This window comes from Thamnophis elegans, chromosome 2 (genome assembly GCF_009769535.1).
Source record: "Thamnophis elegans isolate rThaEle1 chromosome 2, rThaEle1.pri, whole genome shotgun sequence".
In the NCBI taxonomy this organism is placed as follows: Eukaryota; Metazoa; Chordata; class Lepidosauria; order Squamata; family Colubridae; genus Thamnophis; species Thamnophis elegans.
Genome location: NC_045542.1, coordinates 92,277,572 through 92,293,116, shown reverse-complemented (window position 1 = coordinate 92,293,116; position 15,545 = coordinate 92,277,572). Strand labels below are relative to the sequence as shown.

The 15,545-nt window shown below is 39.3% G+C and overlaps 1 protein-coding gene across 1 annotated transcript in view; it reads left to right on the top strand.

The window, feature by feature from the left end:
- The window catches only part of GLRA1 (glycine receptor alpha 1), a 57,376-nt gene extending 46,612 nt beyond the window's left edge, over window positions 1–10,764 (top strand). Inside the window, exons 7-9 of the mRNA XM_032239061.1 lie at window positions 294–508; window positions 2,797–2,943; window positions 10,474–10,764. Of these exons, the coding sequence (XP_032094952.1) occupies window positions 294–508; window positions 2,797–2,943; window positions 10,474–10,764 (653 nt within the window). The remainder of the gene's footprint in view (window positions 1–293; window positions 509–2,796; window positions 2,944–10,473) is intronic.
- The last annotated feature ends 4,781 nt before the right edge of the window (window positions 10,765–15,545 follow it).

The following is a 15,545-nucleotide window of genomic DNA, read 5'->3' as shown; positions in this document are numbered from 1 at the left end:
CACTCCGAATCAAACTCCTGAAGTGAGCAATGAGTTAGCCCTGCAGTATTATTAAGAACTTAGAATAAAGAATAAAGCTTGTCTGCTACTAAAGAACAACCTTTCCCATAAGATAAAGCATGTTATGATTAATCCCACAGAAATCTCTGGTGTGGCACAGTCCATTAACGTATGCCCAGGCTTAGGAATGACATGATCATTGCAAAGAGAATTATAATGCTAAGAAAGAAATATGTTCATGGTGTGTCTTTCTTAAGATTCATTTTTTTAATGAAGGCTCCTGTAATTCCTAGGCAAATTCACCTGCATAGAAGCCCGTTTTCATCTGGAGAGGCAGATGGGTTACTACTTGATCCAGATGTATATTCCCAGCCTGCTGATTGTAATTCTTTCCTGGATCTCATTCTGGATCAACATGGATGCTGCACCTGCCCGAGTTGGTCTGGGTATCACTACAGTGCTCACAATGACCACACAAAGTTCTGGTTCTCGAGCATCTTTGCCCAAGGTAACAAATTATCCTTATAAAAAGCCAATGTTGACCTCTCTGTGCTGGAATGAAGTTCAGAAAATTGACAGCAGCAATTCGAAAGATTTGGAAGAGATGATAGCAAAGATTTCCCACTGAGAACCTTAGAAGAACCATTCCCAATTAAAGTAGAAAATATTGATCGAAGTTGAAATTCACATATTAGATAATACTTTAAAGGCATTTACTACCATGTTCCAAATCTTCTACCCAGATCTAGCATATGGGCATATCTCTCCTTTTTAAGGTTTGAAATGTGTATTTAATTTACTAGAAATTGATCTAGAATTATTTTAGTGCCCTTAATAATTAGGATTTAGCCTTGTTTGCAAAATTGTCAGTAGTAAAATAGCAGAAATATCCTAGCATCTTCATAACTCTAAACCTGTAATTTATATATGCAGTAGAACTACAGAAAAAAATAAGTGTTAGAAAGATGTAGCACAATTTGTTGCTTATTTGTTTTCATTTGTAATCATAAGATGCCTACTGTAAAGTTAAAAATATGCTCCCTTGAGGTTATTAAATACATTTTATTTGGGAGTAAGAGCAGGAAGAGAAACTGAAAAAAATGTTTAAACAGATACAGAAGATTAGAATTTTGGGAAAAATGATGTTATTTTAGTGAACAATCACTATGTTTTATGAACATTGGAATATTTTGTTTCAAATAGTAGAATATCAAAAGGCAACTGGACTTTCTTGTTTTTTCTTGAAGATGTTTCCCTTCTCATCCAACATGCTGCTTCAGTTGAGAATTGGAGACGCTTCTTGGATGAGAAGAGAAACATTTTCAAGGAAAATAACCAAGAAAGTCCAGTTGCCTTTTGAAAAAGCATCTTTGGGACAACCATGACCTAGATGATGGAGAATCGCCATAGATACTAAAATATCATTTCAATTGTATTCAATTTCAATTACTGTACTTTTAGAACAATTGCATTCATGAATCATATTATTTAGAAAGGGTTACAGTTTATTAATATTCATCAAACATATTATAATACCAGTTTCTTCTTTCTCACCTGAGTTCACTGGCAAGTTCTCATTAATAATTATTTTTGGGAGAAAGGCAGGGTGCAAGTTCTGTAATAATATTTATAAAGCAATGTATAGTTATTTCCTAGTTGAAGGAACAGATGGAGAATCAGAGCAATCTCTGGAAATGGATAAAGTTTTTGTTTTGTGGCATCCTTTGTGCTCTCTGACCTTGATGGTTTTCTTCCAGACATTTCCTTATCAAACTAGATAACATCATCAGATTTTGGTTCACTTTTTACTCTGCCACCGTCTTGTTAAGGAAACTTTTCTAATAATACTCTTGTAAGACCTCTCTCCCTTATGGTAGTAACAAAAATGTTAGTTTCACATTAGAAATTAACCTGCCCCCCCCCAATGTATTTAAAATATATATTGACCTAATTAGAACCCCAATCTCTTCACCAAAGTAGTCTGCAAATAAAGTAACTCAAGCCCAATTCCTGGTAGCTTCATGGATATTTCCATTTGTTTCCTTACTAAGAATACAAAATGGTTTGCCATTTGCTTCTTCCAAGATTTTTTATTTTCCAGTCCAGTCTGGGAAATGTGTCCTGAAACTCTCCCATCTACCCCAATCTGCTTAGCTTTGAAAGCAAGACAGGGTCAGCCAGGAAGCTACCATTAGAGGATACAAAGGGGGCTCTCAATCTTTCTAACAGTAATTATATGGTATGATCCAGAACTTTCCTCCAATGAGATTTAGGCTTCTAAAAATAGATATAAGAGCAATATTAGAGGAAAGGAGTGAGGGTTTTTTTCCCTTTCATTTGCAACCAAAAAACAAAAGTGGTTAAGACGCAGTTGTGTAAATGTGAATCACTATGTAATGAATTGGACTGTATATGCAAAAGCTCATGCAACCATAAATGTGTCAACAGAGAAGGTGAAATGACAGATATAATGCCTATGTCCAGGCATAAGCCTTGATTTATAACTATGAGTTTCAGAATATATAAAGCCAAAAGCAAATATATCCTATTATGGCATAGCGATATATTTGAATCCAGCCAACAGGTTACTATTTCAACTACCCATAGTGAAGCTTAGTGATTATTATATGGAAAGGGCAGCAGAGAGTTTACATCAAAGGGCAATGATTGTCAAGGGCAGAGTGGTGTGTTTTGAGTAAGGCCAGCTGGAGAATTTGGAATCTATCGTGTTGATCTTGTTAGAGAGTATTTGAGTGATGCACTACTAAGAAAACCGCATATGCTTTTCTCTCTCAGGTCTCCTATGTTAAAGCCATTGACATCTGGATGGCTGTGTGCCTGCTGTTTGTGTTCTCAGCTCTGCTAGAGTATGCTGCTGTTAACTTTGTGTCCCGGCAGCACAAAGAACTACTCAGGTTCAGAAGGAAAAGGAGGCACCACAAGGTAAGCAATATACAAGTCAAGACAAGTATTGCACGTTGAGCACAGCTGAAAGAGATGGGTTGCAACACAAGGTCACCTGGTCAAAAGGGACCACTGCATTTGGCAGGCGCAGTTTTAGCATGCCCGCTATAAGATGAACAGTATAATGTTTGAAGAGAGATCTGCTTTTCACAAGCTGCTGCTGCTGCTGACAAGTATTTGGGAGCCAGAGTGAAATAATTCAGTTGAGTACAGAATCAGTCAATACGCTCACATATTTACAGACATCCATCACTCCTCTTCAAATATGAAACTTCTCACTGAGGTCAGTAGATACCTTTTAAAGCTGTTCACTTTATATAAAGGATAAAACACCTCTGATGACTGAGAAAATGCAGTCTTGGGCACAGAGGAAGTTGGGTGACAAAAAGCAAGTTTTAGAAGAGAAAGTCAGTTCGATTGCTGCTCCTGTGACATTCAGCTTGCTCTCCCAATCGATCACAATATTTTAATTTTGCCAATTCAAGAATCTATCTCTGAAATGGAAGTTCTCTCATTCATGTGTATGCATTGCTCCACATACAATGACATCATTCATTGTTCATGCTGCTTGTTTCCTTGGGTGAGAGGCAAGGACACGTCAAGTCACATCACTGATGAGCCACTTCCATATATCCTAAAGGTAGGTGAAACTTACTATCTCACAGCTCAAATGTCCTGTTACATTAATTTTTTTCCATTATATTAATCTGATTTAATGGATTTTGCCAATGACTGACTTCAAGCTGAGCAAGATGAATTTAGAAAGCTTTTCCTCTCTGTGCCACTTCTGGTCCTGGTCATGCTGAAGTTTTTATGATGGAAAATAGTATTTAAGTGACATGTGTACTAAGTGGGATATTCCACAAGATGTTGCAGTAAAACCGTAATCTATTTTTTTTTTCATTTTTGCCATTCCAAGCAAAATAAAATAAGAAGTTGCAGGATTTTCTAGTGTAAATCAAAGCTTTACAGGAGAAATGGGGAAAGGATATATTTTTCTTCTTCCCCATTCTCTTTAAATCCTTTCTCTCCTGTTTTTAAAGTTAAAGCTTTAGTTGATGGGAAAACCATCTACCTAGGAAGTTTCTATTCAGTAAAATTTACAGAATGATATGTCATGGCAGTCATCCTTTCCCTCCCAAGAGTATTCCTATAAGTTGCTGGAGACCAAAAGACCTAATCTCTTTCTCTTCCCTCTTTTTATAAGCCACTTCTTTTCTTCTCTCACCCATCATCAGGTGATACCGCCACATCCCAGATGTGCATTCAGAACTGTGGGCTCCAAATCTGATAATTCTCACCAAAAACCAGAGGGTGGAAGACCACAAATCTAGAAGGCATCAAAATTAGAAAAAGTTTGTAGTCTTAAAGAATGCCTAGGAGGATTGTGAAAATATAGACACTAGTAATTTCTTTTTGGCCCACCCCAGGGGAAAAAAACTCCAGCATCGTAGTATTCTATTAGAAGAAATCATTTGAATAGAACTGTAACTTAATGTTGGAACAGGAGTAAATTCTGTTCGATTCAAAAGTGATCACTCACTAAACATGCATAGAAAATATGTTACAGAATAAGTAGAAGAAACCATTTCTGAAATAAACTTTAGGTTGTTATCCTAAATTGATTTACCACCATCCCTTATCCAGTTCATGATTTATAACGTCATTGTTATGTGCTAGACCAGTGGTGGTTAACCTTTTTGGCACTGAATGCCAAAACTGGTGCATGTGTGTGTGTGTGTGTGTGTGTGTGTGTGTGTGTGTGTGTGTGTGTGTGCGCGCGCCAGAGGGCCAGAACCTGGAAGAGAGCAGGTGACCAGCTCTTTCAGGTTCCATCACGCACATGCCCGCCGGGCAGCTTCTCTCTTCTGGGTTCCGGCGCAAAGACCAGCTGGCTGGTGCACATACCCGCAATGGAATCCAGAAAAGCAGCTGGCGATGGCACACGTGCCCACAGAGAGGGCTCTGCGTGCCACCTCTGACATGCATGCCATAGGTTCGCCATCATGGTGTTAGACAATAACACAGGCATACACAAAATGAGTGCTCTTCGGAACTGTGAGTCACACTGTTTGCGGAGAGAGGCAATTCATGAAGATAAATTTAAACATAAAAATCCTATCTATCTGAGGCCACACTTGGAATACTGCATCCAGTTTAGTCGCCACGATGTAGAAAAGATGTGGAGACTCTAGAAAGAATGCAGAGAAGAGCAACAAAGATGATTAGGGGACTGGAGATTAAAACATATGAAGAACGGTTGCAGGAACTGGCATGTCTAGTTTAATGAAAAGAAGGACTAGGGGAGACATGATAGCAGTGTTCCAATATCTCAGGGTTGTCACAAAGAAGAGGGAGTCAAACTATTCTCCAAAGCACCTGAGGGCAGAACAAGAAACAATGGGTGGAAACTAATCAAGGAGAGAAGCAACTTAGAACTGAGGAGAAATTTCTTGACAGTTAGAACAATTAATAAGTGAAACAACTTGCCTCCAGAAGTTGTGAATGCCTCAACACTGGAAGTCTTTAAGAAGATGCTGGATAGCCATTTTTCTGAAATGGTATAGGGTTTCCTGCCTAGGCAGGGGGTTGGACTAGAAGACCTCCAAGGTCCCTTCCAACTCTGCTATTGTATAACTAAGGTTGTATAAAGGACTGCAATAAAGTCTTCTTCTGGCCAAGTTATGTTCATGGAACCCCCATCTGTATATAACAATGACCAGATCTGGGAGTGATGTGACTCACGTGATTAGAAAGCCGGGTTGATGATCTGCAATCCGCTCCATCCTGCATAATTCAATATCCAACTTTCGAATTCATATTAGGACAACATATTTATTAACCACCCCAAACAAGTTTTTATAACCAGCAAAAAGAATGATCGCAGAACAAGTTCAGGAACTTCCAAGAGGGATTCTTACAATGGACAATTACAGTTCCATTAAAAACCTCTAATATTTAACAATACATTGAAGTCTTCTCCCTTTTTATTTTTAGGAACTTTCTGGCCAGGCTAATCCTGGAGAAACATATAGGCTCTCTAGCAGACTATTAACAAAAGCTTATTAGCGGAGGCTGTCAGGGCCAAGTCACTGCTGCTCCACCGAAAAAGTGATCTGTCTTGAATCAGCTTAAATGCTGGCAGTGGAAAAACAGGCAAGAAGTCACCGAATGGACCACCGGATGATTTTATTTCCTTTGCAGAACATCACAAGTGGAGCTTAGAAAGTTGAGGGGTAAATTACTTGTTACAGTGGTTTGTAGTGATAAATTCCCCACTGAGACTGTCCCATCCTTGAGTTCATCCTTGTCAAGCCAGTGACAAGTTTAGGAGCTCTGGCTCTGGTGCAGTTAAAATGCAGATTTCCATCCAACAGAGAACGTACATTACTTCTTTTGTGTCACTGCCCCCTGCTGGCAAAAGCAGAGGATATTGTTTTATTTTAAATGGTGTGAAGGGCAGGAAGTGCCAAGTCCCCTCCCCTCCCTTTCTTTAACTCCCCAGTTCATTTTTTTTTCAGTAGGAGATAATTTTCACCACCTCATCTCCCTCATAAATTAAAATGGCAAAAGTCACTTCATAATTTGATAACCCACATTCTTCTGTGTCACTGTAATCTAAATAGGGCCGTTTAATAGATTGGATTTTTTTTTTCCTAGATTGATAACAAAATTGAAGAAATAATAGTTGGATGAACTCCTGACTTTCTTTTACTCTAGACTTGATTGAGGACACATATTATCCTGGCATGGAAATAGTTCAAAGGAAATACCTCAGAGTTATTAAAGTACTTAGAAGTTTCCTAGAATTGTGTAGAATATTAGTTCATGAGGACAGGGCTCCTGCTATGATTTTTCTTTTACTCAGTTTCTCACTATCAATTCTCATTTTCCACCAGTTCCCTAAGAAGAGAAATAGTAGAGCAATAAAAGCATTCCTAGAAACATGGAATAATACTTTAAATATTAAAAATTTTTATTTCTTTTCCTCAGTATTTGGAGGTTCAGTTCCATTATGATTAATCAACAGAGTTAGGGAGAATACAAAACAATGGTAGAAAATGTTACTGATAACACTGATAACATTTTCTTCCAATATAACGGAAACAAGACCTTGAAAAGCAGCAAAAATATTAGATGTCCAAGAGAACATTTTGGAAAAGGTTTTGTATCACCCAATGGGGGATGGGTGCAAAATCTTAACATTTGTTATTGGATAACAAATGGCTTTTTGAAATTTGGGGAATTTCCAAACCAGTTCATGTCGCACCACTTGAACGTGTCTCAGATAGCACTTTGAATCCCATCTTTCAGACATTTGCCAGTTGAAATAAATGAATGAAAATATCAGCCAAGGTTCCTTGCATTGTGTTGATGTGAAGCTGTGTAAAGGGTGTGTTGGAAGACATGTCCTTCTGGGTTCAGTTCCAAGTGGGGAAAAAGACACTGGAAACATGGAGGCCGCTTAGAAAAATGGTTTTAATGGTGGACCACATGGTTTGAGGTCCTGGGGAAAAGGTGATCACATGCTTCAAGATGTTGGGTGAAGAAGAAAAAAGGACGAGATTCTGAGAATACCCTGGTTTTATGCCATCTGTTGGGCCCCACCCCAAAGCTTCCTGTTCCTGTGTAAGAAATGCATTCTGATTGGTGGTGAGACTCTCAGACTGTAGTGCAGGGCAACTCTGTAGACTGTGCTGAGACCCAGGGCTGTTTGTCCTGCTGGCTGATGCAATCCTCCCAGATGCCATGGGTGGGTAGAAGGTTAATCCCATCTTTGCTATGTAGAATAGATTGACCCAGGCCTTAATGACTCATTGACGAAGGGGGAGGGAGAGCTGAGTTTCTGCCTCCCTTTTAGAGGAAATATTCTGTCCTTTTAATAGTTCCCGAAATATTTCATTTCCTAGTAGAGGAGTGGGTTTTAACTTCCTACGGGAGAGAATGGGTATTTTTTTTAAAAAAAGAGGTTGGTTCTTCAGAGTGCTAGCACCAGAAAGAACTGGAAGCTCACAAGATATTGTTAGGGACTCATAATGCTATCTGCTTCTGAGACAACTGACAAGTTTTCTTCAGGTAAGCCCCATGCCTTGCAGCTAATGCTAAATTATTCAAAGCTTCATACGGCATTATTTGTCCAAGCTACTAATGTGCTCTCTCAACAACATTCATACATCCTTGCTTTAAACGTGTGATTGTACAACTCATCCATTGTATGCAATATGAAAAATGGGGACATTCTTAAAAGATATTCTACAAAGAAAAGCTTGAAAAGAGCAGTATATAAAAATCTGGCTGTACCACTCAGAAGTAAAGTCCACATGAAGAAGTAATTAATGTCCGTGAGAAATTAAAAAAAATAAGAACACTTTTTATTCTGAAATACTCTAGAGTTACAATTTGTAAAAAATGTATTTCATCCAGGAATATTGATATGCATATATTCCAACATGTAGTTATTGCAATTTGAAAACACACACACACACACACACACACACACACACACACACACTAGAAGCTTATATCTAAGGCAAGAATTGCTGGAGTTGTTCAGTATTCTTTATTAAGCATCCTTCCAGTGTCCAACTCAAACCCACTGGGCATTTTTTTTTTCTTTTGATTTAGCAAATAGTTTCTTCCCAGCAACTCTACCTGTGAAACAAAAATAATTCCTTATTCTTGAGTCTCTTTTGCAATCTGCAAAAATTGCAGAAATCCACAAATAATTGTAATACTCAAGAAAATCAAAGCTAAAAGGAAGAAAAGAACTAAATTACTGCCTAACAAGTATCTCCTCTTATGTTCTCATGATCTGTACTTCATTAAAACCTTGAATGGTCCAGAATTGACCTTATTGTTTGGACTAAGTCCAGTTTCTCTTACTCACTCCCAGCTTCTGTCTAGTTGTATTTACATGTTTATTCTCCTATACCTGACAGCCAGGGGTGGGTTTCAGCTGGCATTACTGCTAGTTCGTTTGCGGCTGTGCTGAATGCGCACTGCGTGTGCATGCACAGTTCAATGGAAATTGCTCCGCACATGCGCAGAACTCAAAAAAAGATGGCTGCCATGACGGCAGCGACCAGGGAATCGGTTTGAGGGCGTGGCCAACCTGGGTCGTTGCCGAACCAGTCCGAACCGGTAGGAACCCATCTCTGCTGACAGCCTAGGAATTATTAGGGTTTTTTTTCCCTTGAATCAGTTTTTAGTGAGGTATCTCCACCTTCCTTCACACATAGGTTCTTACGGAAGTCCTCTGAATACAATTCAGTGAACTTAAGGCTTGGAAGCCTGGAGAGCACCATTTGTGGTCCCCAGATTCCCTCTAAATATGCATCTGAATGTCAATTGGGAAGATATCTCAAAGGTGCTTTTCCAAAAGGCAACTGGACTTTCTTTGTGTTTTTTCTTTGAAAACATTTTCTTTTTCATCCAAGAACCTTCTGTTCAAAATTGAAAACTTTGAAAATATTTCACTTCTCATCCAAAAAGCTTCTTCAGTCTGGAACTGAAGCTTCTTAGATGAGATGCAAAACATTTTCAAAGATTGAAAATGTCCACAGCCAACTGGGAACATTACTCAAAACCAGTGGCCCAGTTTCTTGTTGTTTTGAGGTGGCAAATAGGAATTTAAAAAGGTGATGGAACAACTAAAATATTCTTGGTTGATTAGGGGCTGTCAAGTCAGTGTCAACTCTTGATGACAAAAATAGATTTTCTCTCCCCAGCCTGGCCCTTCAGCTCTTCTAATAGTATACCAATTGCCTCTGTCATTGGGTCCATCCACCTTGATGCTAGTCATCTTCTTCCTTTATCTCTTTCCATTTTTCTGGACTTTCCAGGCAGATGAGTTTGAATACCATTCTGGAAAAAATAAAGGACTGCCCACCTATGACACCCCCCCCCAAAAAAAAAACCCAAGGAAAAGTTCAAATCCCAGCCCTGCTTCCATGCATGATAAGACATTAGCTTCAAAAAGTTAAGCCCATTTGCTAGCTGCTCCAAAAGTGCCTTGCCCCATTTTAGGTTTGTAGAAAGCAATGTGGGAAAAGAAACCCCAAGAACATCCTATGAAGGGAGGGACTACGGTTTCACTGTTAAACTAATCCCTCATATGGATATCTTTTAAACAATGAGCCTTCCTGCGAAAAGTCCATGCAACTCTGTAGCAGTGTTGATGGGATGACTTTGACTAGAAGAGTTCCATGGAGCCCCCTCCTTCTGGGCGAGCCAAACATAAAGAAGGTCTGGATGGGGGAGGAGGGGCAGAAGCAAAACAGGGGATATCCGGTTAAGGAAATAGAAGGATTCATGCGCCAAATGGATCCCCTGCTTTGCCTCTGTGCATTCAACTGCACCCATCTATAAGGCTGATCTCTCCGAGGAAGGGTTGTCCTTCACAACCAAAGCATTGATGCATGTCCCCAGTTCTTGACAGCGAGCCTTATAGCCAGGGTGCACTGCCTATGTCTTATTTTTAAGTAGAGCCCTATGTTTAATATATTTCAGGAGGACGACACTGGAGAAGGCAGGTTCAATTTTTCCGCCTACGGGATGGGACCCGCCTGCCTGCAAGCCAAGGACGGCATCTCAGTCAAAGGAGCCAACAACAACAATACCACCAACCCAGCGCCGCCCCCTTCCAAATCTCCCGATGAGATGCGCAAGCTTTTCCTCCAGCGAGCCAAGAAAATAGACAAGGTCTCGCGGATTGCCTTCCCCATGGCTTTCCTCATCTTCAACATTTTTTACTGGATCATCTACAAGATTGTCCGAAGGGAAGATGTCCACAAGCCATGAGCGGGAGGGGTTCGTATGCACAGTTCCAACGGGATAAATGAGTGTGACGAAGGCAAGATAAACGGTTACTCTATACACACCATGTGCAATAGCAATGCAGTGATGCATGAATTTAAGAATGTGGCAATATCTATTTTAAAAAAAAGTGGGTGACTTTTAAAAATATTATACGAACTGAGGGATACTAGGGGGTGGGTGGGCAATGGGATGAAAGCTTTCAAAAATAAACCTTGAGGTGGGGAGAGTATAAGAAAGGCAAGCTATTTTACAGTGCAACAAGATTTAGGATTGCTATGGCAGCAGTCCAAGCAGTGTAATATATTAAATATATATTCATGCTTAACTATAATGCAAAAACAGAAGAAAAAAAAAGAAAACCTTTTTTTAGCCTATTAACAGCTTAGATTCTAAAGCCAATGGAATGATTCGTGATTCCATGTGCGGAGAGGATTGCAAATAACGCTTCAACCAAACTCTTGCTCTATAAGGCCATACCAATTCCAAGCAAGCACCCAGAGGAAAAAGGAAAAATAGCATAGAAAGAGCGAAAGCAGACAATGGTGAATTGATCCCATGCTGCTCACGTAGAGTTGGAAGATGGAATGAGTTGTCTTGAGGGATTTTAAAAGATCAAACTCCACTGGACGGGTCTGAAGAGTGCTGCCTATTGAAAAGCAGTCACTTTACAACTAAAGAAAACCCCTTTCTTTGGAAAATGATGCAAGGAAGAATGCGAAAAATCACTCCATGAAAACCGTATAAAATTATCATCTATAGTCTCTTTTTGGAAAAAGACAGAAAAAATGAGAAGAAAACAAAGTGTAAAAAGTTGGCTGTTGAATTACTAAAGGCAGAGAAGTGTCTTTCGATCATAAATGCCCAATCACAACTCATTCCTATTGACTTCTGTTGGATTTTCCTAAGATCACTATCACGGTATAAAGCTTCAAAAATAGGTGTAATTTTGGAAGAATCTTGCCATATTTCTTCACGTGACAATAACACAAAACAAGTAGTGACTACTGAGAATTAAGGCTTTAAACATAAACCCACATAAAGAAGGTATTTCTGCACATCAGGCAAGAGGAAGAAATTATGTGAGTGCATGTAAATAAATAAAAAACCAGAAAATTAATTTTAATTAGAAAATGTGGGGAGGGGTAATGGGACAGAACAATATATATAGTAATAGATAGAAAAGATAACCATTATTTTCTGACATTTCATAGCATAAGTAATATTCAAGTGGGATTGCTAGCCCAACTATATTTTTGTAATTCTCTTTGGTGCTGCAATGAGCTTTCATGGCTAGGGAGACACGAATGAGATTTTTCTGAACTCCCCTGCAATTTGGCAGTTGTGGATGTTTTCGGCTCCCTACTGATCCGCTGAATACAAATTGCAGAGGTGGTGAAACAGTCATCAAAGTTTACATGAGCTGGGAAACTGAGAAGCTCCACAGGAATAGTTGAAACTGGTGTTGAAGCCCTTAATAGTAGCAGTATGCTTCATGTCCCAGGTGGGGATGGATGAGCAGAAACAGGAAGTGTGTGTGTGTGTGTGTGTGTGTGTGTGCGCGCGCGCCTGTCTGTCTGTGTCTGTCTGTGTCTGTGTGTATAAGTAGCATATGAATATGTATAAATAATTTCCCAATATTTGCACTTTAGAAAGTTGTTGTTAAAAAGGGAGATTGAGAGTCAGAAAATAGAAAGACAATCAGCCCATATTCAAATGCTAGAGTATCATGACCAGATCAACACATTACTGTCTCCCAGATTAAGGCAGCTGAACAACACATAACTTCTGTAGGCAATGCCACTGTTTTTCCATAGCCAATAAAGTGAGGGCCTCATAGATACATACATACAGATAGGTTTATCTGTCTCTAGACCTACATGCACCTTTAAACTTATATTTATTTGCTTGGACTATAAACTATAAACAGTATGGCACCTTTAAGCACTGATTTATATGGCTAGATATAAATTATATATGGTTTAGTTCAAATGTACATTATAAATTATACTCATATTTTGTGTTTTTGCTAGACAAAACCTCAGTTAAATCTAGTGTGTGTCATAGGTGTCATAATTGTGGAGGTATTAGAGAAATATTGGGTAAAGATTTTCACAAAATATTTGATTTAATTGATTTACAGTGCCAAGCATTTCCAGAACTGGGGCATTCTTAATACAGCAAATAACTGCATAATCTTGGCCAACCAATCTATGGGTTTTGAAAGAAATTATTAGCTCCAAGGGCACCAAGAACTCAAATAAATTATTATAATTTTAAAATTATCTGTTTATATTATATACCTAAACTTCTGGCCAACCTATGGAAGCATACTTATCAATGTTCCAAAAAGCTCCATTTAATTAGTCTTCCCTAACCTGCTGATATAATGTCTGTTGCTTTCTAAAATTCCTGGGCATTAGCCAAATTGACTAGGAATTGACAGTTCTAACAAAAGAAAGGCTGTTGTAAAGAAATGTTACTTTCTAGTCAGGACTGATGCAAGTAGACAGGAAAAAGATTCAGAAACTTTCAACAAATTTCACTTGAAGCTTTATCTTTGGGACAATAGCCTTTAAGGCTCCAATAGCTAAATCAATGCCTTCCAGTCCAAGCTGTTTACACTTAGGATTTCTTTACCAACCCTCAAGCACAGTGCAATATAGTTGCCCAAATAGCCTTGTAGTCCATACATGATAGTCATAATATCAAAATTGTTTAACAAAATAGAATGCTGTTCTATAGGATTAGAAACAAAGCCAACCAATTCTCCTTTATATTTCAAGCTTCACCCTAGAAATGTGGTTTTTACTCTTGTCAAAAAGAAGATAATCTTTTCTAAACCATCACACCTCCCCCTTTCTGTTTTGATGTATCAATTTTTAATCCCAGCAAATTTCCCATAAAATTATATTGGTTGGAAAGATTCACTAATTCTGCTTATTAATGGTCAGTATAGCTAATAAATCCATCTATCCATACGCACCCAAATATATTGGCTGTGGTCTTCCATTCCAGCTAACTTGGGTGTAGTCTTTAAACCTCACTTTCCTAAATTTAGGAAATAAAATGTGTTGTCTGAGAATTACAGATTTATCCTGAAAGTCTCTTCTCCCCTATAAGACTGGTTGGTTGGTTGAAGTTATGCACTATCTAGCACTTTGTACTTTCTGAAAAGATTTTTATTTCTTTCTTTTTTTCCGCACAAGGCACAAAATATGCCAAGAAAAACTGACTGGCACTTTCTTAGCCCCAAACCCCCCCAAAAACTGGTAAAACCAATTTAGATCATTAACAGTTGAGGCTTAGATGGCTGAAACGTTTGGGCAAAGGCATGGTTTGGGAATGAAAGCTTTAAAATGTCTGTGACCTATGTCCTTTTAAAAGTTGATGGAGATAGACTATAAAGTAAGGATGTCAAACTGCCTCTGCAGGCTGGATGCATCACGCACAGGCCATGCCCACTCTAGCTCCGCAAAGGCAAAAAAAACATTGAGATACGTCGAGTTTGACACCCGAGCTATAAAGTAATGCTATAGCATTACTTTTGTCTTTCATATTAATCCATTAACTGGGAGGTTTCTTTCCTTTTCATTTGCAAAGCTTTCTAGGAAAGCCTGCATACAAGTGGACACACATATTGACCCCTTTGGAATTGAAAGCATGTTAGTTCCAATCCAAAGTCTATAATTTGTGCCTTGTCTCAATCCCACAGCTGCCACTGAGTTAAACTGAAGCAGGCTCAGTTTAATGCTATGGGGCAAATGGAGGAATTACCCTACCTGCCCTGCATGGCACAGGAGCACAGATACTCTGTTCCTCCTCTTTCTCTTCTATTCCAACATTACCCCAACTGTTTCCTTCCTACCTACCTACCTACCTACCTTCCTTCCTTCCTTCCTTCCTTCCTTCCTTCCTTCCGCTTGGGCTTCACTTTGGAGTGGATGTTACAAACCAAGATCCCTTAAACAATGGCTTGCATGCTCTAAATTCAGACTAACCAGAGTAGATTTTCATTCCTCACAGTGATTTCTACAGTATATCTGGAGAAAGGGAGGTGCCATACCAGTGGTGGATTCCAGATCACGTTGCAACTGATACGGTACAACGGGGCAGGGCATCCACCACATGAATGTGTGCAGCATGCATGCACATACATACAGTGTGCATATGAGTACTTACCACCCACAACGCTCTGCGATGCCTCTGCGACGCTCCAGCTGCTCAGGGGAGCGTTGCGCAGGCGCCGTATGCTCTGTGCATTTGCGCAGAAGCCCCAAAAACCTCAAATACCAGTAAGGAGCACAGGCCGGCAGGTGGGCCCTCCAGAGCACCCTACCAGAATGGTACCTGGTGCTCCCAGCAGGCACCAGTATGCTCGTACCATGGCGTACCAGTCATAACCCACCACTGTGCCATACCTGAATGACAGCTTCAGATGAGATCTATGATGTAATCTACCTTGAACCATTGCCCTTTTCAATGAAGCCAAAATTGAAAATTTTCTATATTTATAACAGAAGACCTAAAGCCCCCTAAAGATCTGGAGAAGGCCAGTAGGGAAGGCTCTGCTACAATATCCAGATATCTGAAGGGAGCCAAGTTTCTTTCAAGTAACTCCTGGTGACTTCGTGAACGTGATCATGCCGTTTTCTTGATAGTATTACAGAAGTGATTTATTAAGTGTTATGTTTACACTATTATAGAACTGTGGAGTGTTTTTGAGTACTAACCAAAGCCATAGCTCCAAGATGAATTAGGTGCCT